Below are 26,044 nucleotides of genomic sequence, written 5' to 3'. Positions count from 1 at the left end.
CCTATTAACTTTTGTTTAACCCATCCCAATTCCCTTACCAACGTATCTCACCTTCCAAATTCCATTCTTTACTTTTTTCATCTAAAGAATCTTTTCTTGAAAAATGTAAAATTCATAAAAAATCTCATTTTGATGAAAATATTAGTAATGAGATCACACATTCACCTGAAGAATCTTTTCGTTGAGTGTTTTTTATACATATTAGATCAATCAATTAATTATATTGAGACACAATTTGAACAATTTTTACAATATGAGACTATTTTTGGTTTTTTATTTGATTCCAAAAAAATTAAAGCTTTAGATGAGGATGAATTGAAAAAATATTGTATTAATCTTGAAAAGTTTTTAAGGTTTAATAAATACTCTGATATTGATGATCTTGATTTATTTTCAAAATTGAAAGTACTAAGAGAAGTGTTAAGAGAAGAAATTAACATACCAATAGAAGTATTGAGTTATATTAAAATTTTAGATTCTTTTCTAAATGTTTACATTGCATATAGAATTTTATTGACAATCCCATCAGTTGCTACTGTTGAAAGAAGTTTTTCAAAATTAAAATTGTTTAAATCATATCTAAAATCAACAATGTTACAAGATAGATTGAATGAGTTAGCTATTTTATTTATTGAAAGTGAAGTGTTAGAATTGCTAGATTATAAAACTCTGATAAATGATTTTGCAGTTAAAAAAACTAGAAGATTAATATAAAAATTGATATTTTATATAATATATTAAGTCTCTTTAAAATTCTTGTAAAAAAAAGACTCTTTAATATTTTCGCCTTTAAGCCCCAAAATGTCGTACACGGTCTTTATGGTCGCTCCAATCGTCCTTTTTCATCGTGGATAAGCAAAGGCTTCTCAAAAAGAAGAAGGATATTAATGCTTTAAAACAAGTGAGCCAGTAGTAACTTTTGCGTATCTTAGGAGCTGATATTGTTTTAGCAATTGCTTAACTCATTATTCAATTTCTACAGGAATACCCTGAAGAGGGTGGATGGCATGCTCTGATGTCCAAGGGCCTTATAGAATATATTGACACGGAAGAAGAGACTACGATGATTTCCATGACAATTAGTGTTAGTAGTTAGTACTTAGTACTATAATTCTAGATATGAAAAATATATGTTCCTCAATGCAAATTAAGAGGCTATAAAGCAACAAAAAAATTTATTATTGACTAATTGTTACAGGATCTTGTACAAGCTAGGATCAATCCAGAAGAAGCATTTTCTGATACTTACACTCATTGTGAAATCCACCCGTCGCTGATTTTGGGTGTATGTGCTTCCAATATACCATTTCCTGATCACAATCAGGTAAATATGGTTGTTTTTTCTTTTTTTCGTGTACTCGTTCTGATTAATACACATTAACCATCTCACTAACCTTTGGCTGGTGCAATCAGTCCCCACGTAATACGTAACAGTCTGCAATGAGAAAGCAAGCAATGGAAATATATGCTACCAACTACCAGCTTCGAATGGTATTGTTTGCTTGTTATTGCAATTATGTGTGCCTGTTCTTCTGTCTGTATTACACTTGAATGATACAGCAATTTACTTGATGGTTTTCTCCATTACTTAGGATACCTTGCCTATGTTTTATGTTATCCACAAAAGCCACTGATCAGCACAAGAGCCATGGAGTATCTTCATTTCCGTCAACTCTCTGCTGGAATTGTAAATTCTTGCTTCCTTTATCACTATCATTTTTATCATTATGTTGATGATTAAAACATTCTAATATATTTACCCTTTGTGTATTAGAATGCCATTGTGGCCATTGCCTGTTATTCTGGTTATAATCAAGAAGATTCTGTCATCATGAACCAATCGTCAATAGACCGTGGTTCATATAGGTGTGTGTGCTTCGCATAATTAAACACTTCCTCTTTTTGATTGCCGTGTTTGTGTTTTTTATGATATGCCGCATTCTTAACTTTTATAGAGACGAAGAGAAGAAGATGGGAACCCTGGTCAAGGAAAGTTTTGGTCGTCCAGATAGAGCTAACACCATGGTGAGAATTTTGGCTCTGGTGGCGAATGACTATTCCTGATTTGGATTTTCAATTCCGAAAAAAAAATGGTTTCTTGTTTGTGGTTTATTACTGAGTTCTATTTTGCATGACATGAAAGATGGTTCTTATGATAAGCTGGATGATGATGGTCTTGTGCCACCAGTAAGCATGTCTGAATTTATACTTTGTTGCCTGCCCCCATTAAATTTTACAAGAACTGAAATAATTTATTATTATGAAATAGGGCACAAGAGTGTCCGGTGACGATGTTATCATTGGAAAGACTACCCCTATATCCCAAGGTCAAGTATTACGTTACACAAGGCGTGATCACAGCATAAGCTTACGTCATAGTGAAACCGGAATTGTTGATCGAGTAAGTATATCAATATATTTTACTTTAATGTGTTGTATGTTTAGTTTGAGCCTATATATATATGTTATGAACGCATAGTGAATGAGAGGTTCTAAATTTTAATTATTAAGGAGTTACTTGACAAAAACAAATGTTTGTATGTGAAGTAAGAGCGTATTAATGTATACTAAAAACCAGAATTCCTAGAATTACTTCTTTCATTGATGGATTATAACAATATTGCCTATTTGTTTGTATATTCTGCTGACAACAAATGCTGAAGGATTGAGATTGGTGAAAGTAAGAGTGAGATGTGTTCAACTACCACAGATTGGTGACAAATTCAGTAGTAGACATGGTCAGAAGGGGATAGTTGGTATGACTTATACAGAAGAAGACATGCCCTGGACTGTGGAAGGCATCACCCCTGATATTATTATCAATCCGAATGCTATTCCTTCTCGAATGACAATTGGTCAGCTTATTGAATAATGTATCATGGGGAAGGTGGCAGCCCACACGGGAATAGAAGGAGATGGAACTCCCTTTACAGATGTTACTACTGTAAGTAGCATTTTTTCATCCATTTTTCTTGTTTGTAGGTTTATCTCTAGACACATTTGGTTGAATATACATTGTGCAAGTTTAATATTCTTTAGCACTGTAATCCAGATTGATAATATCAGCAAAGCTCTACACAAATGCGGGTACCAAATGAGTGGTTTTGAGACTATGTACAATGGTCATACCGGGAGACGTCTCCACGCAATGATTTTCCTTGGCCCTACATATTACCAAAGAATGAAGCATATGGTTGATGACAAGATCCATTCTCGTGGACGGGGTCCTGTGCAGATCCTCACGAGGCAACCTACTGAGGGACGATCACGAAATGGAGGTCTCCGATTTGGAGAGATGGAACGAGATTGCATGGTAGCTCATGGAACTGCTCACCTCCTAAAGGAAAGACTGGTTGATCAAAGTGATGTATGCAGGGTCCATGTGTGTGAGCGTTTGTGGCTTGGTAGCTATTGCAAATCTCAAGAATAAAACTTTCGAGTGCTGGGGTTGCAAGAACAAAACTGACATTGTTCATGTGAATGAATGATCGTTTTTCTTTTCTGGTTATTTAGTCTTAGTCTAAGGGTCCTTGTGCTAAATTCTTATGCTTTTGATTAGGTTTACATTCCTTATGATTGCAAGCTGCCTTCTAAAATGGTTATGGCGATTCTTATGGGAAACATGTCAGACACACTAACAAACTTAATAATAGAATAATAAGCCGCATAAATAATTTTTTTTAAAATTTTAAAAACGGTGTGAAGAGTCAATAAAATATAAAGTTCAAATTAGAAATTAAAAACACAAGAAATATAATTTGTTTAATCAGGAAAACCTCTTAATATAAGAGTAAAAATTACGGATCATCCAAATCAAATAAATAATTTTACTATAATCAATAAAGGTATAAGATAATCTCCAATAAATATACTGAAATAGTGTTACAAACAGTCAAATCAAAATAAAACATCAATATTTACAATATAAACAAGAAGATGAAACCCCAAAATGTATAACAGAGCATGCAAAATACTTATCTTTTTCCGGATATCGTTTTGACAATCCGACTGAATAATTTGAAATATCACATATATATATATATATATATATATATATATATATAACACAGTGTCCAAAAATCATCTCAATCCACCGGTAAATAAATCTGTAATTGGAATCTGAAAAAATATTTTATGGATATAAAAAAGTTATCATCATTTTTCCTCTCTTTTTTTTCAATGTTTTATAATTATTTTTCCATCATAAATAAATATCCCTCTAATCTAATCCCTCTTTATTTAATTAAATGAGACAAAACAAATCTTTTCATTTAAAATTTTACTCAATAAAGTGAACAAAAAACCAACACATAGCTCCAAGAATGTTTACTAAAGAGGTCAAATCTACAACAGACAAAAAGAAGGGAGCCTAATATAGATGTCATTTCTCTTCCATCAATCAGCTGGTTAATTCTGTCACAGGTTACTTTCATGTATAGCAGCTGATATACTTGCCCACTATGTATATAAGCCCTGTCAGTGAATGAATATAACAAAGCTTCCACTATTTCTAATTTCGTGTGAGTTCACTTCTTGTCCTTCATGTAAATCTGACAGATTTTAAATCAAATTCGTCATTAGTTAATAGTAGCTAGGTGCAAATGAGGAACGCATTTTATCATAGTTTAAAACAAAAGAAAAAGGGTTTCGAGTCTTTTGACCTTAAAAAGAAAAAGTTTTCGCTGTGGCCCCTCCCCTAAATACAAAAGGTAACAAAATACATTTTTTCAAGATTCAGGTCACTTGCTTTTATTCAGTGAACCACACATCGTAATTATTTCCATATCTTTTCTTTGGCAGGATAATTCATTTCCATATCTTTATTGCTTTGCCATTTTTGTCATGCTAAATATATTTTCATAATCCGCGGAATATGTTAGATGATGAGAGGTTACTGTGTTCTACTTATTTACATATCATGTTTTTTTAATGTGCAATTAGTTCAATGTATTGGAATAAGTAATGACTTCTTTATTTGTTCAAAAGTTCAAACTCTTAAACTTCAACTGAATGAAATTTAATTTATCCTAATTTAAAAATTCTTAAATTGCAAATTATTTTTTAATGAAAAAAATCAAAAAATAAAGCTTCTTATAAAAGCTAAGCAGATAATTTGTCTTCTTCTCAAGAAGAAAAAAACGGGTTAAATGGATTTTACAATTGGTTTGGTTTTATATATATAACATAAAATATGTGTTGGGGTCCCTGAAAAAATTGAAAAATATTAATATTATCTCCATAAAAATTTTCGTATTAATTACATTCTTATAAATATAAATTATATTTTTGTTAGTTTTAAAGGACTTAATTACTTTTTTACTCTCTAACTTCTCAAGTATACATGAAAAACATCAAAACTTACTTTTGTTTTATCTCCTCCTAATCTCGTTGAAAGTGTAAGAAATTGTCAAGAAAGTGACAAAAAATTGTAATTTGAGGAATTTTAACTATCATATATTGATTAATTTAATTCATTTAAAATCAAATTAAACATGGAAATTTGTTAATCACATCATATTATTGTTTAATGAAATTATCACTAAAGACCCATAAAAATATGTTAGACTAAATTAATATAAAAAATTTATGAAAACAAAATTAGTATTTTTCAAATTGTTTATAGAGAAAGACACTTGTGTTTTAAATAAAAATTAAATTTACTTTTTATAATATTGGATCAGTTTGTTTAAATTTATTTATTGAAAAAATACTTATTTTAATAAAATAAACACTTTTATGTTTTCTTAATGTGCTTATCTAAGCTATTTTTCTTAAAAATATTTTTTTGTTTATTTTAATAAACAAATCATATCTGTTTATTAAAAAATATTTAAAAAAACGTTTATTTTTAAATTATTTCTTAAAATTTTAAACAAACTAGCCCGTTAAAGATTAAATTAATTTATACTTATAATCTTAAAAATCAATTAAATATATTATTCCTAAAATTACTTGACAAAGAGAGTAGGATTAAGATGACCTTCAACCACAAGTTATTTTTTATTTTGCTGCTCACGAAGAGTATCTCTTACTCGTCGGTCAAAGACATTTTTTTGTTCTTTCTGTCTTTTTCTTTTGTTTTCATTACAACATTTATTATATTTATTATTTTTCTCGGGCATTTATCTGTGTTGATAAATTTATTATAATTTGCATTAAGGTAACTCATGAATTTTTTGCCATCTCATTTCTACGTCATTTTTTTTCTATCTCCAGTTTTCATTACAGTATTTATTATTTTCTCTCTAACTTTTTTATTCACCCCGATTCCCCGCGTTAAGATAGATATTTACGTGTCGATAACTTAGTTATGAATTTTCGTTAACATGACTCTTCTCGCCAATTCATTTCCATGCCATTTTCTTTATTTTATTGTTTATTTTTACTTTTGATTGCAACATTTATTAGTATTTTCTTTGTTTAACTATTATCGTTTTCTTAAGATGTAGGTTTATATGCCTCTTAGACTGTTTATCATGTCATTTCCACCTCATATTCTTTATATTTTTTTTTCTGTTTTGATTACAAAAGTTATTATTTTCAGTCTTTAACCCAATTCACCGCGTTTCCAGGTGTACGTTGATATGTGTTGATAATTTTTATCATAAGTTTTTATTAACGTGACTTCAGGACTTTATAATAATATATGTGTTGCTTCCCACTAAACGTACTTTTTGAAGAAAACAAATATCTTCAAGTTCTATACCTTGGAGTAATTTACGCATTTTAACGTTTCTCTATATATACCACTATTGCATCCTAACCGGCACACACACTCATACTCTGTCTTCATCCTCGTTGAAACTTCTCACAGAGCCAAAGCTGTTCTCTTTTTTCATCTGGGTATGCAATTTCCTTCTTGTTATCCCCTTTGGTCTCTTGGATTTCATAATCTGTGCCAGGAGAACTTCCACATCCATGGTGTTTATTTATTTACCATCATGACCATAATCGAGTTCTTGTTTTTTCTTCGCTTTGCAATTTCTTCCTTGTAAATTAATGAGGTTCTGTGGATGTTCTCGTTTGATTTAATTTGTATTGGGTAGATCTTGTGTTTTTGCTGACTTTCGAACATTGATCTTAAACTCTATCATTGTTGAGATATGTTTACTTACTCTATGGAAGTGTCTGGGACATCTTTCCAGTGAGCTAAGTGGTGGCCAATTTTATTTTTTTTCTCCTTATGAAGCTTTTTGTTATCAATATTATCATTCGGGGTTGGAAATAAGCAGAAAAGCAAGTGGGGGCTTCCTGTTTCTGGGTTATAGACATCCAACACTTAGCCTTTGTGTGTATAGTGAATCCTGGTTTTCTAGAATTCAATCCTGGAACTACTATTTGCATCTTTATATGATGAAATTTATAATTTAGCCTTTGGATTTTCACTGCATACCTTGATTGATCTCCTTAAAGGGTAACTTTCTAACTTCTCTGGACCTGCATAGGTGTTGTGATTTGTTGGTTGTCTTTGTTATATAGCTTGTATCCTTATATGCATAATTGGATAGTTTTGATATGCTGTTTGCTTACTGTGGACCATAGGAACCGTAAAGGTTCTGTCTCTTGAAATTTGGGCATCTTTGTTTACACATTTGGTAGAAAAGATGGGTAATGTTTGTCTGATCTCAGGATGATGCATTTGAGTTTGCTGGCTTGTTGCTTTAGAATTTTTATGTTTAGCTTGAGAAAGATTTTGAATTTGGAAACGTAAGCAGTTTTGCTTACATTAATGATTGTACTTAATAAGCATAGTTTGCTTGTGAACAAGAGGTGTATTTGGTCTGATGACAAGTCCTTGCTTGGGTGAGTGGATTTCCTACCTATTAATAGCCAAATTGAATTACATGTATCTCATTAATTGTTGTTTCCAATATGGATAGTCTTCTACTCTATTGACATTTTTTTTGCTGGATATCAACTTGACTTATACTTTCATATCCCATTGTTGGTTTCGATTCTACTTGATTTCATTTATCAAGTTAATTCCCCACCTTTTCTGTGTAATAAGTTGGTTTTTCTTGGTATTTCCAGGTCTAAAGAACCACTGGTGACCAAAATTGTGAAAAGGAGTTCCTTGATTTTCATCAATTCATGGCATTTCAGCACTACATTTCCCGGGATTTGAAAACCATCCCAAATGCTGTGACTGAGACAGAAAACTCCAATGGTTGTTTTGATTGCAACATCTGCCTAGACTTTGCACATGAGCCGGTGGTGACCCTATGTGGCCACCTCTACTGCTGGCCATGCATCTACAAGTGGCTCCATGTCCAAAGTGATTCTCTTGCACCTGATGAGCATCCACAATGCCCCGTTTGCAAGGCAGATATATCCAATAGCACAATGGTCCCACTCTATGGCCGTGGCCATGCCGCCACAGCTGAAGGCAAAACATCTTCTTGTGATGTTTTTATACCACCAAGACCATCTGCTTCATGTGTTCAAGCCCTTTTGGCAGCATCATCTCAAAGGGGTCAGCACCTTCCATATCGTAATCCTTATCAGGGTCACTACTTCAGCTCTCATCCATACCAAGAAGAGGATGATGCCACTTCACAAATGCTCAATCTTGGATCCCACCACCACCCTGTGACTGGGATGTTTGGGGAGATGGTTTATGCCAGAGTGTTTGGCAACCCAGAAAATTTGTATGCATACCCCAATTCTTATCAGCTGATGGGAAGTGCCACCCCTAGATTGAGAAGGCAAGAGATGCAGGCACACAAATCTTTGAACAGAATTTCTATTTTTCTCTTTTGCTGCTTCCTTCTTTGTCTTGTTGTCTTCTAAGTGAGCACTTGAGATTATTTTCTCTCATTCTCTGTTGTATACTTTGTAAAGAAGCATGGATGCAACTTTTAAAAACTTGATAGATCATTGAGTAAATTATCACAGGCTAAAGAGCTTGTGAGTCTATACTGCATCTACACTTCTATTCGCATTATTACACTTTTTTTTTTTTGTGTGTGTATATAAGAACAAGACAATAATGAGATTTAAAATTTGAATTTATAAACTATTCAAATTTGTCACTATTAGGCTTATCCTAGTGGGTTTACACTTGATCTATTGGCAAGTAGTAAAAGCTTCTCTGCATATTTCCTGCAAGTTCGTGATAATGACTTATTCCTTCGTTATCTATAAGTCTCACAACTAACACACATGCATTGCATGTTCACAGCTTTGCATTCACACTTCAGTAGCAAATTGTTATGTGTTTCTTTATTATCATTTACATGCATTGGATCATAGGTTACAATTCAGTTCGGTTTTGGAGAGCAGTTCAATTTTTTTAGCAGTTAGTTCGGCACCAGTTCAGTTTTTTGAATAACCCTACTTGTATGTTTACACTTTTGTAGCCAACGACTGAGTTAGTGATAATAAATTATAAAAATTAAAATCAAGGGTTCAAATATATAAATATAAAAAAATATAAAGATATAAAATTTTACTTATAAACTTTTGTAAAAAAAAAAAATTACTTGTGAAAATAAGGAGTTACAAATGTATCCCGTGGATACAATGTAGGTCCACCGATATTTGTAATTATTGTATTATTGTCACATAGTTACGTATTCTAAAATAAAGTAATGACATATAAGTCAAACACTCTATTATTTTACTTAAAAAAACACTTCATTATTTTAAATAATTTTATTAATATTTTTTTTCTATTTTTCTTATAGCATCATAAATTTTATTATATATATATATATATTATTATTTTTAATTCTAAGTGTTGTATAGTAGTTTGGTGTTTCATTCAACTTTTTCCTTCTAATATATGTCTTTTGTTTCCACCAATAAAGTCTGAGATTGATAAACTAAAAAGACTTGCATTAGTTTTGGGGGAGGGGGAAAGCTATGGGTATATATAATTCATCTTTTTTTTAATATTGGAATGGATAAGATCTGATTTGTTTCTTCAACTACTGTAATGTCCCCTCTCACCAACCATCTTAGTACTGGTGCCCGTTGAATTGTTTTTTTTTGGCATTTGTGAGCGACAGGTGTTTGCGGAAAGTATGATAATGACCTCTCATGTCTCTGAGTTGTTCATTAGGACACCTTGTAACACTCATAATGATCAATTTTAAGTGAGAAATCACATATTAATATTTTATTAATGCTCATTTGTTTTATCTAACTTTTTTATATCATCGGTTATATCTATATTTTTCTGTTTCTTTCACTAATTAAGCGTCTATTAATCTAGAAGTACGTATGAGAAGAAAAAAAAAGAATTTTTTTTAATAAACTTATTTATAAAAAATCTCTTATATTAAAAACTCTCTTATATTATCTTATTTAGAAGTGATTTTTAACTCATAAATTAGTGTTAGCTTATAATTTTTTTCATTTTGTTTCTTACTTTTTTTTTACCATAAGTAATTATAAAAAAAAAGTTTGTCCAATCAAACCCTAAGTGTCTACCAGATATACGATGTCCACAAATTATTTTTTATTCCGATTCACTTAAACATCTGCCAGCAAGCATTGACCCCAAAAAGTATGTTAGTATTATAAAAAAATATTTATGAATACCCATGCCCCAATTACTCTTTACTATACAATTAAGTAATGATTGCTAGTATATTTTAAGTTTTTTTTCACCTTATTTTTTAATATATACCTCTGTTTATATTTTAAAAAAGTTTATTTTATCTTTAATTTAAAATTAATTTTAAACATAAATGAATTGTTTTATTTATAAATTTTTTTATAAACGTATGAATTAAATAGAACCTTTGTCTTTTTGGTATCAATTTTTTCCATCGTGGCATGCCATTTCTAATTTATTTACACAATAACAGGAATTAAAAAGAAAAGAAAAAACCGCAGCGGAGAGTACTTTATCAAATTTGTCTGCCGAACTGGAACATTGACACTGATAAACTATGATTCAATGAATTTGATTTAAACTATTCTTTAAAATCTTACAATTCACAATTAACCAAAGTTAGGTTGTGTCTTATTAGTTGTGCTTTTACCGTTTGTTTTATTTTATTTTATTATTCTACGCTATCATCTCCATCCACTCTGCCGATAAAGTTTATAATACACAAAAATGCAATACATGTAAAAAACTGAATATAACGAAGAAATAAAGGATAGCTGTCATTGTGTATTGCATTTTTGGGTGTAGGAGGTATAGAGAAGAACGACATAGAAATAAAAAGAGAAACAAAAAAAACGTAATAAGTATTGTGATGATAAAAAAAATCATGTAAAAAAGTGATTGAATGCAACGTCAGAAAATAAATTTAATATCCTATTTACCATAATTGACCTTAAGCTGATATAGAGATATGTGAAGCATGCAGATTATTAATCTACATAATTTTTATGTCTAAAATAGTATTTGATTTATAAACCCATGCGCTCCACGAATTTATTTTACAACCAGAGACATTCGTATTCCTAGAATACTCAATAAAAAAATAAAAAGAGAAAAAAAGAATAAAGAATGTAAGATAAGATAATTCATATGACGTGTCACTTTAATAATTGGGTACCTCAGAGGCTCAGACCTTATCCTATCTTATTCTATTGTATTCCATTCTTATTATGACTATTACTTGGCATGTAGCTGTAGTCCTAACCTTATCCTAATAATCGGGTACCTCAGAGGCTCAGACCCTCCGTACTAAAAGGACTATATGCAACTAGTATTGAATATCAGTGCATGCAACTATATTAGAAATGAGAAGACGCAGAAAAACGTATTGCAAATGAACAAAAAGAAAAGGACAGGAAGCTGAATGCCATGCGCCATCGTGCTGCACAAGGGGCGATCCCTCTAGTCTAGGTAGTAGTACTACAAAGTATCCTACTTAATCATTTTTCTCAGGATGACTTTTGATGTAATTAAACAACTTTTAAGTTGTAACACTCCATCATGTCAAATACTAATTTAGAGTTTAAGATCATTCATGAACAAGGAATGAATGATATCCAAGGAAGGGAACATTTCTTCTTTCTTTTCCTAAAATGTAGCATTGCATTTCTACCAAGTACATAAATTAATTAATATGAGATTATTTCAGCTTGATCAAGATATTGAATTTAAATTCTAAATATATTGTGTAAATATTTGGAGAGATAATTTTGTCCAAACATATTTTCTTGAGAGATCTTAAAAAATGTTTTTACTTTCAAAACATATATTTTTTTCATTTTCTATTTAATATTTTAGAATTCAGGAATATGCATTAAAAAATTTAAAAGTATTTTTTCAACTTTCATCCAAACATAACTTTAACAAAATCATAAAAGTTTACTCTAGTAATCTATCAAGCTATTTCCGACTCCAATTCAGGACAAAAGCGAATAGGAAATATCTATTCACTCTATTTGTTTTAACTCAATACAGTACTATTTTTAATTCTTATATAAAAAAACATTATTTTCAATTCTTGTTTTAATATAGGATTTTTTTATTTTGTCTATCAAGTTCAAGCCCAAATAAAAAAGATGAGTAGAGATGACAAGTGAGTCAGACTAACTAGGTTAGCTTCAACCTAAATATAAGACTTGAATTTAAATTTTAAGTTCGAATTAATCATGAACATTTTTAGTCTAATCCAATCAAGGTCTAATGTAAAAAAACCTACTAAAAACCCTAAAAAAATAGACTTTTACAAGAATTGGACTTCAATTTAGAGGCTCAAATTAAATTTGGATTTTTTTTTGGCTTGGCCTGCTATACCTTTTGCTTAAAGTGACAGCTTCTTCCTCTGGAGAAAAAATAGGTAGAAAGTTAATCAATACGACAATACAAACTTTAAGATGTTTCAGTTTCCACAATTCTCCAAGCACCTAAATGTAGCTACTATTCAGGGATTGATAAACCTGGCTTCTCTGTTGTCCTTTTTGGTATTGTCCCCGTGCTGTCTCTCCAAAATGACATAATTTTGATTCAAAACGATGTCATTTTGAAAACAAACTTTCAAAACGACGTCGTTTTGGAAAGACAGCACGGAGACAATTTTGAGTTGTCATGATTTTTTCCTTACTAATTCTACTAAAAAAATACACCAGAAGCCAGCCCTTATAATCTCAGCAATAACTTGGCCAAGGTATTGCAATTACAAGAAAGATATTACATAAGAATAAATTTATTGAAATATTTAGTAAGCCTGTTATCATTCTATGTATGTATATAAAGCTTTGAAGGAAAAAAAGTGCCTCTCGGCCTATACTATTCAGCTTGCTCACAGAAAGAAGAGTCTACTTAAATTTTTCTTTCAACTCAGCTGACTTTCACAATTCCGGTTTATCATCGGGACTTTCATCACCACTGTGCATGACACAGATATTTCAGCCTTTCTAACATATCACTAGCATTGCAGGCATGAGGCATCCCATTCATATCCTAATGGAATTTGATGAGATGACAATAGTCTGGTTAATTCATGTGCAATTAAGTGTCACAGAACAAAAATTTGCACTCCCTGTCCCTGGTTTTTGTAATAGAGAGCTGTAACACGCATATTAAAATATATACTTTACATTAACAAGATGCAAAGGGTATAAAAATTTGAAATGCAGAAAATAATCATGTTCATTGCACTAGTTCCATAAAGTACAAAAAAGGCCAAAACTCACTGAATATCGTTTTTCTACTTCTGAAATCCGAAGTCTACATATTGAATATACATTATACTTTCGTCATTGGATTGCCTTGACTTAATAGGGCAGTACAAGAATGGAATAAATCACATTGATTCTACATATCAACATAGAAACACTGGGAGTCTGAGAACGGTGGTCAATTTCAACCTTGTTAGCATCACTGATCCTCCCTTATCCCCACTAGTATCCGTGTCAAAACTTCACTGATCCTCCCTTATCCCCACTAGGCAGCACATAAATTTGAATCCAATCTGTTGTTGAACATCTCAAGCTCAACCCAGCTACATCCCGTTACTTTCTTCAATCTAGTGCCTCTCATACTCTTCCGAACCTTATTAGCATCATCCCATCTTTCAGAACTCGCATACATATTAGACAGCAAAGCAAGAGTACCAACACCAACACTTTTCCCCTTGAGGTGTCCCATAATCCATTCAGACATCTTCTCATTACCATGAATTTTGCATGCCTGAAGAAGAGCCCCCCAAATGGACCCTTCAGCTTCAACAGGCATGCTTCTAAGGAAAGCCTCAGCCTCCTCAAGCAAACCAGCACGTCCATACATGTCCACCATGCAACCATAATGCCTCATCTGCGGCACAATGCCATAAAAATCCCTCATTGCTTTGAAAAACATAACCCCTTCATTCACCAAACCTGCATGGCTGCATGCAGATAACACCCCAATAAACGTAACATCATCAGGCTCAACCCCTTCAACGAACATGCGTGAAAATAGCTCCAATGTTTTTTTTCTCATAGCCGTTCATGGCAAGTCCACAAATAACAGTGCCCCACGAGATAGCATCCCTGTGCACTATCATATCAAAAACCCTTAACCCCATTTGCATGTCTCCACACTTGACATACATGTTAAGCAACGCGTTCCCAATATTTCCATCAACCACAAGGTCATATCTTGAGTCAATATACGAATGCACCCACTGCCCCAAACTCAAGGCTCCAATAGAGGCACTGGCTGATAACACAGTTACAACAGTTGCTTCATTAGGCTCAGCTTCTGCATTAAGCACCATTCGTTTAAACACAGCAAAAGCCTCTTCGCAATAACCACCACGCGCGTAACCCATCAACAACGTGGTCCAAGAAACCACGTCTCTTGCAAAAACTTTATCGAACAGGTTCTGTGCATTCTTCAACGCCCCACACTTGGCGTACAACTCCAACACAGCGTTATCAAAGATAACATTCCCATCGAAGATTAACATCCTCAGTCCATAAGCGTGAGCAGACTTGCCGAGTCTCAGAGCCCCGAGAGAGGAACACGCGCACAACGCGGCAACGAGGGTGGCTGCATTGGGCCTGACGATTTTGGGCTTCGCGTTCATGTTGGTAAAATGGTGAAGGGCTTGGGCCTCGAAGCCGGACTTGGCGAGGCCCGAAACGAGTGAGGTCCATGAAACGACGTCGGAGGAGGGAATGGATCGGAAGAGGTTTGAGGCGGAGACGACGTCGTTGTGGGCGAGGTAAAAGTGGAGGAGCGAGTTCTGGAGGAAGAGGTCAAGGTAGTGCCCCGATTTTACGAGGTGCGCGTGGATTTCAAGCGCTTTGGAGCGCGAGTGGTGGGAGTAGCAGGCCCTGAGGGCGTGGGTGAAGGTGTAGTGGTTGTGGGAGAAAGGGTGTGAGAGTATCTGGTTGTAAAGATCAAAGAAAGCATTTTGTGAATTCGTGAGTTGTGACAGTAAGGGGTTCAAGAATTGGGGGTTAGGGTTTGTGATTAGTTGTTGTTGAGCACGAATTGCTATTTGATTCAGATTCTGAACCTTCATAGGTTGTGAAATCGGGTTGACCCGGTTACAGTCACAAAATTATCCAATTCGGTGAGGGGTATATAGTATATACTATATAGTAGTATATAACATAACCTCTAGGTAGCTAGTGAGTGTGTTGTATTGTATGGTAGCAGCGGTGATACTGTTCAAGTCATAAGGTGCATGGTTTTCTTTTCAATGTTGGGATTGTGAAATTCTATGACTTGGTGGAGTTTTGATAGGTTATGGAAGTTGTAATTTAATCTGGGGGTTAACAAATTTAGGGGCTTTTAAGCTGAGTAGGTGTGAAAGGAGGGTTTTGTGTGTGTGCGCACCAGGTGTTTGAGGAATGGCTAAAAAAAAATGATAAAATACTGCGTTTTCGTTTTTTCTTAAATTTCTTCTTGCTTTTATTTTCATTTGTTTGTTCTTATTTGGTTTTATCAATTGTTGGTATCAGGTGTTCGTTTCTGAAATTTGTGGCACAGCAAGTGAGCGATGGGGAGAGCTTCAAGGGATAAGAGGGTATGGTTGATTTGTCTTTCAGAGTGTTCTTCATCTTTTTGGGGGGTTGCATTCATGCTTAGCTAAATTGGTTTTCAGGATATCTATTACCGGAAAGCAAAAGAAGAAGGTTGGCGAGCTCGAAGTGCGTTTAAACTCCTTCAGATAGACGAGGAATTCAACCTTTTTGATGGTGGGTGCCTGCCTTGCCCATGAAAGCCTGTCTTTAACTGTTTGGGTTTGCTGTAATTTTATTGCAGATCCTCTGTCCTGAATATTTATATAGAAAAAGTGCCAGCAAATAACCCCTGCTCTCAGCTTTGAGATTAATTTCTTTTTTTTTCAGGAGTGAAGCGTGTTGTAGATTTATGTGCTGCCCCAGGTAGCTGGAGTCAGGTACAAGTGACGAAATTATCATTGTCATGGCATAGGAACTGTTAAACTAGCAGACATTTAACATAGTGTTTCATTTTTACTCTACTGTTCTTATGCTTTAGCTTCTCAAACTTAAAAAACAATCCATGACTTACTTAAAAAAAAATAGCACTGTCAAGAATGGGAACCAAGGTCCATCGGGCACATGGACATAAGTTATTAATGCTAGAATAATGACACAAAATATATGTTATTACCATGCATTCACAGGAGGGAGAAAAAATCAAGACCATGTATTCACTGGTCTTGTTTGATAGCCACCAATGCTAAGTGTATAATACTTGATTCTTATATGCAGGTTTTGAGTCGTAAATTGTATCTCCCAGCCAAGCTTGCACCTGATGCAAAGTAAGTTTGACTTTCTTTGAAAATTTTATACCCTTGGATTTCCTTAATGTTTGTTCCCATCCTGTATATCCATGCCGTGCCGTAGGATTAAAATTAAGCTCTATCAAACTTACATTTCCTTTTTTGTGAGTCAATGTGTCCAATTGATAACTACTGTTATTATAAAATAAGAAGTGCACCAAGACAAAGAGAAGAAAATTACAAATTGTTTGAAGGATTATGGAACCTCTAATATTAAAATGAAATGCGAACAACAAAGAAAAATCAATGAAGCAAAGCTGCTGCCTTTATGTGTGTTATGTGAGTGCAAACTCAGAATTAGTTTATCATCAGTTCTTACATTGCTTTAGTGCTGTTTCTATCTGAATTCATTGCTTGCCATTTTTGGTGAATGTAGTGCGTGGCCTAGGTTTTCAGATCACTTTTATATGATGATCTTAAATTGTTTTAGTTGAAGTAAAGAAATAAAATTTTGGTAGCAATGTGCAATGCATGCTACACTTTGGGGTTTGGGGCACTTGGTTGGAGTATAGAACTCATCTTTATGGAGGTTTTATTGCAGCAGCTGGTGTGGGATAAGATTAGGCATTTGGCTTCGTTTTTGGTCTAAAAGATATGGTCTTTTCAAGGGAGTTTTTTTTACAGATATGTTGATGGATTGACTAGCTGTCCTTCATTTATTTCTTCTTATTTATTCTCTGTTTGTGTTGTCCTTTTACATACAGGAGGATCCTCTATCCTCCAAACTCTTTGTTATAATTTTCTCTTTGTCTTAATAAATTCTTTCTTTTATTAAAAAAATGTGTCTTATTGAATCACTTATATTATCTCTCTGTCTCTATCAATATCATCAATTTCTTGCTGCGCCATGTATGCAGGGATGAAAATCTTCCTCTTATTGTAGCTATTGATTTGCAACCAATGGCTCCAATTGAAGGTGTCATCCAGGTGCAGGGTGATATAACTAACGCTCGGACAGCTGAAGTGGTATATACAGCAGAATTACCTTCAGTTTTTTCATGGATTATTTTATTTGGAAGATGTGTTGAGTAAGCTGCATGTCTTGGTAGAAATAGAAAATACATCTGACTGTTTTTCTCGTATAAACTTTGCACCTCAAATTTCATCAAGAAATTGCATGTTTTCCTTTTCAACTTTTTCCTTCTAACTTTTAATATTTTAAGTAAATGAAGGCAAGGTATTGGAAAGATAATGTAAATTAGTGATTTAGTTTTGGTTCCCTACTCTATTTGAATTTCAACTATGTGTTGCTTGCTTTCATTTGGTACACTACTTTTTCATTTTTTTAGCTAGTTACTTTTGGTCTGTACGTGGTGTGATAATATGTTCAGCATTACAAAATCAACCTAATTTGTATGTATGGATTCGACATGCTCTCTTGATGTTCATAAAATAATCCTTGTCTGCTGGAGTCTACAATTTGTTGAAACTTGAAAGAATTATTATATAGAACTTGTTTGCTGGAGGCTTCGTTTTCCCATCAATTAAATTATCCTCAATGACTATTGTATTAAGTTTGTGAACCCCTCTTCTTTGGCTTGATTTGTTCAGGTCATTAGACATTTTGATGGTTGCAAGGCTGACCTAGTTGTGTGTGATGGTGCGCCTGATGGTAAAGAAAATGCTCAGTTTAGCTCCATAATCTCTTTATACACTATTTATGCTTAGAGAAATGCAATTTCACGCGAAAACTATTTATGAAAAGCAACATAAGATGTGACATTTTTGGTTAAGCCTCAACTTCTATGGTACTCAACAATTACTTATTCCATGTTTGTAGAAAAACTCTTATTTCATGTCAATTTGTCTCGTTAGTTATTCCATGTCAATTGTAATACATTTGTAGAAAAACTCTTCTTTTCCATGTCAATTGCAAAACATTCGTAGAAAAACTCTTCTTATTTTGTTTGTAGTCAAGAAAGCAAGTTTCCTTTTTTGCAGTTACTGGCCTTCATGACATGGATGAATTTGTACAATCCCAACTCTTACTTGCAGTAAGTATTTAGTTTCTATCCTTTTCTTGTTTGCACATTTTGTCTTTTTTCCATCTGGATTGTACATGTTCACATTATCATTATTGCAAATTGGGTATGTAAAAAAAATTGAAGGTTGTAAAATCAGTGTTCACACTCCTTTATTGTTTGTTCCTCTTTACCCTCTTGCTAAACATGGGTTTATTGATTTTTGCTTCTTATTTTCGATCATTTCTACTCTCATTTCTATTAAGCACGTACTAGTGCACAGTATATGATCTATATCGAATGTGTTAATCCTTGATTAACGAAGAGTTTCATGAGGTTTTTTTGGCTATCTTGTTGGATTTTTGTTGCAGATTGATGCTAACTGGCTTCCTTGCAGGGGTTGACAATTGTTACTCATGTACTTAAGGAAGGAGGGAAGTTTATTGCAAAGATATTTAGAGGAAAGGACACAAGCCTTCTATATTGTCAGGTATTTGAAGTTTCCCCTTATCATTAAGATTTTAGGAAATGAAGACTTGCTCATGTGCATAGTTTAACATTAATGTAAGTATGTTTTGCCTTCCATGTCTTGCAGCCGATCACTTTTCAGTTAGCTTTGCAACATCTACAGAACAGTACCAATAAATGATCGTCTCTGGGAACTGTTAAGAATGAATGAACATTGCAAACCTTAGAAAGCAATGAAAGTAATCCAAATACCACAAAGATTTCTGACTTAGGCAGTTAGATCATCATAAAATGTGTAGTTTTTTGTGGAAAAGGAATGATAAAACTTACTACAATGAGTTACACCAAAATTCTAAAGGGAAATGATGAACCAATTGGAGTCTAAACTGCTACAAAATAATTGTACTTTGAAAGAAAAGGAACACCATGATGTTACTTTCTTGATAAATAAAAGTACACTCACATAAGTAAAGATAAATTTTGTGAACTGATTCCCTCACTATGTGTATGCCTTTTGTCTGGTTGTGATTTTGAACCTACTCATGACTGAATCTAAAATTTTAGTTGTAGTTATGAAATTGTTGAGCAGTTCTCCTTTCTGCCAAATACTCACAATGTAATAATTGGAAAGTTGTAAAGGAAAATCATTGTCTCTGAAAGTTCCCTGGTCTTCTTTTATTACTTAGTTTTTTTGAATTTTTTTTCGTGTAATACTAGAACCATCATCACACACTGTGTCGCCTTTTTGTTTGCAGCTAAAATTATTTTTCCCTGTAGTGACGTTCGCAAAACCAAAAAGCAGCCGTAATTCCAGCATAGGTAAGGATTTTAATTTCCCACGACTTTCTTGCTATTTTTCGATATGCATACTTTTTTTTCTCATTATAGTTTCTTTATGATTTATGTAGGATGATTTACCGTTGCTTAGGAATTTGCAGTCATGACATTACTTAGGAATTAGCATTCATTACATTAGTTAGATTTGACAGAAGCTTATCTATTTTCTAGCAAATCTATATTAAGTTATGAACTTTGAATATACCACTTGTTAAAATATAGCTGCAACCCTTTTGCCTCCAAACACCTTGCAATTACAGCTGTCTAAACTAGTTTTGATCTCACTGACTATGCCAATGATATGGTTTAAAATGTTAGGAAGGTGATTAGGTGGGTAGTGCTATTTGTGCTAATTCTATGTGTTTCGCCCTTGCAGAGGCATTTGCAGTTTGTGAAAACTATTCCCCTCCTGAAGGATTCAATCCAAAAGATCTTCATCGCCTTCTTGAGAAGGTTGGAAGTCCCTCAGGGGTAGATGATACAGGTATATGCACATCCTTATAGTAAATCTATAAGCAATTATAGACTAGAATATTCAGCTTCATAAAGTTATTTCTGAATACTGTATGCTTGGTTATCATAACCCTGAGAAAGATCTTTTTGCTGATTTCATTGTATCATCATGTGTACTTGACTTTCATGGCTTTGGTCTCAAGTAATCAGTGCATATGGGTTACAGATTGTTGTAGTGGTTGGCTGGAAGGCCCTAATAAGGTGTATATCCCATTTCTAGCTTGTGGTGACCTCAGTGGGTATGATTCTGATCGCTCATATCCACTACCTAAAGTTGCCGGGGGAACATATCAGAGCTTGGATCCTGTGCAGCCCCCTATTGCCCCACCTTACAAGAGAGCTTTGGAGTTAAAAAAAGCTTCCAGTCAAGGATTCCGTGAACTTGAAAACCTCTCATTGGATTCTTGATGGTGCTATGCACTGTTTATTCATCATGTCGTTTGGAATTTTAGTTTTTGTTACAATGATATGATTTGTGTTTTGATAATTATTAGCGTACGTGTGAACTTTAACACTTTTTTCTCTTGTACCATCATTGCATGCCTAGCGAGTCTTTTGTTACCGCAATTTTTTGAAATGAATACAACTATTTTATAGGTAACCATCCATACATATAACTGTTCCGCTGGATGATGTTGATGATGTTAGACATGCTTAAACTAGTATATTTCAACACAAACAAGGCAAAGAGACAAGTTAAATAAAGATGTCATTCAGAAACAATAGTTGTCAATTCTTTTGTGGTCTTTTTCACGGGTGGTTCGGAACCATTGCACTTGACCCATGCCTGTGGAAGGGAGCAATCGAACTTTGCATGCTCTTGATGTACTTATTACATTTTCAATTTATGGGTTGATATTTAACATGTTGCCGCTAGTAGTAATTTGCAAATTGGTTATCTAAGTTCATATTTAACTACAATGATTAATATGGCTTGTAATACATAGTAATTGGATGGATTCCTGGGACAGTTTGTGGTGAATTTCTAGTGCTCTGGTCAAAGGATTGTTGAAAGTTGATAGATTAGGATGTTCACAGATTTTCAGCGTATGGTTGGCAGTTGCTTTCCAAGTGTGGGATAGAACAGAAGCCTAGAAAGTGGAAGCTCCTGTCTCTGAGCTGTGGGGTCTAGCGTAATTAATTAATAAAGGGAAGTTTTATTTATACAACTTTCAAGAGAGAAAAAGAGAAATGCAAGTTAAGGGAAATAATCTCATGGGAAGAAATAAAGAAAAAAATAAGTATAATATAAATTGTATAATTTTATTGTGTGAATATAACATCTCAACAATAAATAGGATAGATATCCTGAGTAGTTTAAATTCATGTAAAGCTCAAAACCCATTCTAAATAGTCAGTGGTATAATTATAATCGTAATTCGTCATCAACAATCATTTCATTTAGATGCGTGCTTCAATTGTTTGTTTTTATATTTTATCAAATAAATAAATGGAAATAGAAATGCTTCGAAACATTTTATTATCGATAGTTTAACAATCAATTCATTCAGCAAAAAAAGTTTAACAATCAATTACCTCGGTCTTGAATTTGTCCTTTGTCTATTTGCATAAAAAAATTGTCCTTTTTTATTTACTACAGGTATAAAATTACACAATCAAGGTGATCAGCGGTGCCATAAAAGAATTTGATTGTTGCATAAATCGAATTTGAATGTTCGGTGACAAATCAAGTTAAAATTGAGAACCCCATCCTGTTATTTTGGGAAGAAAGTAAAATTTATTTGTGTAAGGACAAAAAATTTAAAATAAGAGACAATTGGACAGTATTCAGATTCTGATAATAATGGTTAAGAAACAAATGGAAACTGCATAATTCGCATTAATATATTCCAATAGACAGAAAAGAAAACAGTCTTCAATTCAAACTATGATTTGAACCAGCGTTTTATGCTAATGTCACTACTCAAACTCCATCGCCAAAGTGATAACAAAAGGGTTGAAATCAAGAAAGCATATCATATCCTTTTTGAATATACATACATGACACATATGTTGCATGTAGCAACCTTGAAAAGACTTTACAGACCAAGATTTGTATAGAGAGACTCAACTGGGTCTCTCCCTAGAGGATGATGAATGCAAGAACTCAATGCAATCTTCTACAGCCTTAGCACGATATGATGAGTCATTAGGGTCTGACAATGAATGTGACCTTACCAAAGTGGATGAAGAAACCTTCCTAGAGGATCTCCTTCCCATAGTAACAACTCTAATGGAACTTGCTACCTTTGTTCCAAGCCGTAGTAGGAATCTTACAGGCGACAATAAAGGGTCTTTGGGTAATCTTGAGAAACTCCAACTTCCAATGACCCTCTTCCTGTTTCCTAATACACCATGTTTGAGAAACATGGTTGGTTTCTCATTGACATCAGGACTGAAGCTTACTCTCTTACTTTTTCTCAACATTTGAATAGCAATATGAGACTTCCAATTGCACAAAACGCCAATTATTTCAATTTTTCTTTTATGTCTGACAGAGAGAAAGGGAGGCAGAGAAGGAGTAGCTGCTAGAGGGGACAGTTGGAAAGGTTGGCAAAGGAGTATATATAGACCAAATTATTTAAAGGAAACATGCTAGCTAGAAAAATGGAAAAGAAGGTGCAGTAATTAGTAAGGTTGAAGTTAAATCCTTAGGAGGGTGAATGTTTCATTTCAAGGACATTTAAAGACATGTAGGTGCAAGAGAACAAACAAGGCTCATATACGTGCATGAGACATGCACACATGGACATGTTGTGGAATCCTAACTTACCACTAATGTGGGAGTGGGAGGCCTACCATTATGAAGCTAATTGTGAGGTAAAGTCTGAAGTGTGAACAGCAGCAATATTGGGATAGAATTCTCAGAGAAAAGGGGTTTTGGTCAAAAGACAAAGTGGTGGAGCCATGAAGACTCAAGAGGGAGACAAGAATGAAAATGCTAAGGTTAATATAAAGCGGTAACAAAGAGAGAGAAAGGGGAGGGAAATGATGGATACTCTTCTGATCAGTATTGCTTTTGAGCTGGTGTTGAAGGGCCTACACCTGCTTTTTGCTGTCTCTTTGTCTTCGGTTATGTTTCTAAAATCTGAAGTTTAGATACCGAAGCCCCCATATGTTGTGCAATGGGAGAAAGAGAGAGCAGGAGGGAATAAGTTTGAATATGGGGTTTGCGTGAAAATTGGGGAATTGCTTAATCTTCTTTTTTTTTGTGCCTTTTTCCATGCTACTAGTTTAGCAGGAAATTCTGAGAGAAAAATGTTCCTCCATTATGGCCTCACTGCACTTTTATTTCCTAGGTCATAACTCATACTTTATGACTTTGTTGGATGCACTCATTCTGTCAGACCTCAATTTTTGGTTGTACTGTCTTACATACATGCCATACAAATGAAAAAAAAATATGAACTAACTGGAAATTTTGAGTAATTAACTATAAGAAATAAATTTTGTAAGGACAGGTGGGAGATTACATGTCTGAGCTAAACATATGCTTTAAACTCTTGGAACATTTTTTTTTTTTTATGTTTTGTTCATTAGCAATGACAAAGAAGCAGTGACCATAATATTGTATTTCACTGGCTTGTTTGCAGTATCATGTAAATCCCAATGCGATCTGCTAATAATTTCTAACAGATTTTGAAGATTCATGTAAGTCACTGTTGAGTGTCATTATCCTTTATGAGTTATGATATTGATAGGTATGGTTAGTGATATATAATTTCTCCTTCCTTAAACATATAACATTTTTTTGTTTCTTTATACATTGAAGCAGATTATTGGATTGTGTGGCCATTGGTGCCCAGTTTTCTAATGTTATATATTTCTCACTTCTCAGACATTACTTGTCCTCTATGTCCTGATCAAAAAGCATCCTCCAGAGGTTTCTATTTGTCCTTGCCCTTTCAGTTCCATTCTGGATCACATCTGCCTAGTGTTTTAAAGCAATACTGACACAAATAAATTTGTATTCAACGGCACATTATTGGATTCAAATTCTTTAAGTGTTAAAACACTTAGACCCAGATTTGCGATATTGAGCAGCTTAGGTGTGCTTTATAGGTATTTTAAGGTTTGTGTCTTTTAATGTTAAGAAGCAAGCAGTATTAGATTTTCAACCTTTAGAGAAATAATGTCCACATGTTCAATTTTACCATATGAAACTGCAAATTGAAATACCAGTAACTAATAATAAATTAATAATACTCATGCATATTTCAAACCATGTTGTCAAGGTGAAAGGAAAAAAAAAAACTCAATTAAAGTTAGTGGTACAAGTGAACTTTATGGAATCGATTATATTTTTCGATACTTTCTCCGTTACTCGTCACGCGTTAAGCACAAATGATATAAAGAAGGTGAACCATTTTTGTTATTATCTGGCTCAGTTAAATTTGCACTAGGAAGTAGGCAGGGTTCAATTATTGCCTGTAGTGAGTGGTTCATATGATTTTGTTCTGTTCTCTTGAGAACAAATCAGTTGCTTCATACGTTGAAATTTAAGTTTGATAAAATCAAATATGACGGATAATGGATAATATAATGTGTTCCTTGATTTTATATGACATTGTCATTGTGGCTTATATATATATGTATGTAAAATAGATGTTAAACACTTAAATTTCTCTTTCATTTTAGCATTTCATGTTTTGGAAGAGTCATTGTTTTTGCTAACCCATGGATACTCTTCTAATCAGCGTTGCTTTTGAGGTGGTGGTGCAGGGCCTACAATACTTTTGTTGTCTGTTATGACATCTGAAATTATATCTCTGTCGAGTCCACTGCCCCCATTTGTTATGTGATTAAGGAATATGTTTGAATATGGATTTTGCGTAAAATATAAGGAATTGATTATCACCATCATATCCTGTGACTATTCTACGCTCTTGCTATGTAGGGAGAAAAATGTGGCTCCATTATGACCTTCTGGATATGGGCTCATTCTATCAGAGCTTGATGTTTTGTTGTGTTACATGAAAAAATAAATGAAGGAAAAATTAGCAAAATTATTATAATTCATCTATATTAACTTTCAAGAGAGATTGACTTTGATAGTTTATACAAACTTCTAGATTTAAATCTTATTGTTGTCCTTGTATATAATATTTCTTTTATTCAAAGTGAGATTAATTATTAAAAATTAAAGATAAAATTTATTATTGTGTGTTTCTTTTTTCTTACTAATTCTGCAAATATGTTACTGTTGTTTTAATTTTTTCTTTGCACTTGGTCATTATATATTTTAAATAAAATATCTGCTTTTGCCAAATTTTAGTTTTAGCAAATGAAAGATGAACCGTTTTTTGTACTTTTTCCCCTAACATCTAGTTTTTTACTTATTGTTTTATAATAATTTACATGCACTTGTATATATGCAAGAAATTCATAAAAGATATAATTAAGGTCTTATCCTGAAAAAGGGACTTTCCTAAAGCTAATTTTGAAAAAGTGGGTAAGCTGTTCAAAATATTCCGAACATTTTGTAATATTTACTGGCAAATAATTCATGTACCTCAATTAGTTCTTATTTTTGTGGTTTTCAATTTCAAA

The 26,044-nt window shown here is 33.4% G+C and overlaps 4 protein-coding genes and 1 pseudogene across 10 annotated transcripts; 4 read left to right on the top strand and 1 right to left on the bottom strand.

The window, feature by feature from the left end:
- The first annotated feature begins 2,136 nt into the window (after positions 1 to 2,136).
- LOC114388094 (DNA-directed RNA polymerase II subunit 2-like) lies at positions 2,137 to 2,872 on the top strand. Its single transcript, XM_028348428.1, has 3 exons — positions 2,137 to 2,187; positions 2,270 to 2,401; positions 2,711 to 2,872. Exons 1-3 carry the CDS (start codon positions 2,137 to 2,139, stop codon positions 2,870 to 2,872), a joined length of 345 nt encoding a protein of 114 aa, XP_028204229.1.
- Positions 2,873 to 2,878: 6 nt separating this feature from the next.
- Positions 2,879 to 3,430, top strand: LOC114388093 (DNA-directed RNA polymerase II subunit RPB2-like). Its single transcript, XM_028348427.1, has 2 exons — positions 2,879 to 2,944; positions 3,053 to 3,430. Exons 1-2 carry the CDS (start codon positions 2,879 to 2,881, stop codon positions 3,428 to 3,430), a joined length of 444 nt encoding a protein of 147 aa, XP_028204228.1.
- Positions 3,431 to 6,716: 3,286 nt separating this feature from the next.
- LOC114388739 (E3 ubiquitin-protein ligase RMA1H1-like) lies at positions 6,717 to 8,925 on the top strand. Of its 2 annotated transcripts, XM_028349391.1 has the most exons (3): positions 6,721 to 6,843; positions 7,753 to 7,803; positions 8,032 to 8,925. In XM_028349391.1, exon 3 carries the CDS (start codon positions 8,092 to 8,094, stop codon positions 8,788 to 8,790), a length of 699 nt encoding a protein of 232 aa, XP_028205192.1. In that variant the 5' UTR covers positions 6,721 to 6,843; positions 7,753 to 7,803; positions 8,032 to 8,091; the 3' UTR covers positions 8,791 to 8,925. The 2 variants fall into 2 exon arrangements, with proteins under 2 accessions (XP_028205191.1, XP_028205192.1); XM_028349390.1 differs by lacking the exon at positions 7,753 to 7,803 and having other exon boundaries at positions 6,717 to 6,843.
- A 4,608-nt stretch (positions 8,926 to 13,533) lies between these two features.
- Positions 13,534 to 15,455, bottom strand: LOC114388357 (annotated as a pseudogene).
- LOC114388358 (putative tRNA (cytidine(32)/guanosine(34)-2'-O)-methyltransferase) lies at positions 15,055 to 21,104 on the top strand. Of its 6 annotated transcripts, none has more exons than XM_028348791.1 (12): positions 15,055 to 15,161; positions 15,868 to 15,932; positions 16,011 to 16,104; positions 16,258 to 16,307; positions 16,645 to 16,694; positions 17,573 to 17,681; positions 18,267 to 18,327; positions 18,657 to 18,709; positions 19,074 to 19,166; positions 19,900 to 19,963; positions 20,358 to 20,465; positions 20,661 to 21,104. In XM_028348791.1, the coding sequence occupies exons 2-12, from the start codon at positions 15,906 to 15,908 to the stop codon at positions 20,900 to 20,902; spliced, it is 951 nt and encodes a 316-aa protein (XP_028204592.1). In that variant the 5' UTR covers positions 15,055 to 15,161; positions 15,868 to 15,905; the 3' UTR covers positions 20,903 to 21,104. The 6 variants fall into 6 exon arrangements, with proteins under 6 accessions (XP_028204592.1, XP_028204591.1, XP_028204590.1 ...); XM_028348790.1 differs by having other exon boundaries at positions 15,090 to 15,182; XM_028348789.1 differs by lacking the exon at positions 15,055 to 15,161 and adding an exon at positions 15,193 to 15,324.
- The last annotated feature ends 4,940 nt before the right edge of the window (positions 21,105 to 26,044 follow it).

The sequence above is a fragment of the Glycine soja genome, chromosome 15, assembly GCF_004193775.1.
Source record: "Glycine soja cultivar W05 chromosome 15, ASM419377v2, whole genome shotgun sequence".
Lineage (NCBI taxonomy): Eukaryota > Viridiplantae > Streptophyta > Magnoliopsida > Fabales > Fabaceae > Glycine > Glycine soja.
The sequence above is the reverse complement of the archived record's forward strand: the minus strand, read 5'-3'. Positions and strand labels throughout refer to the sequence as shown.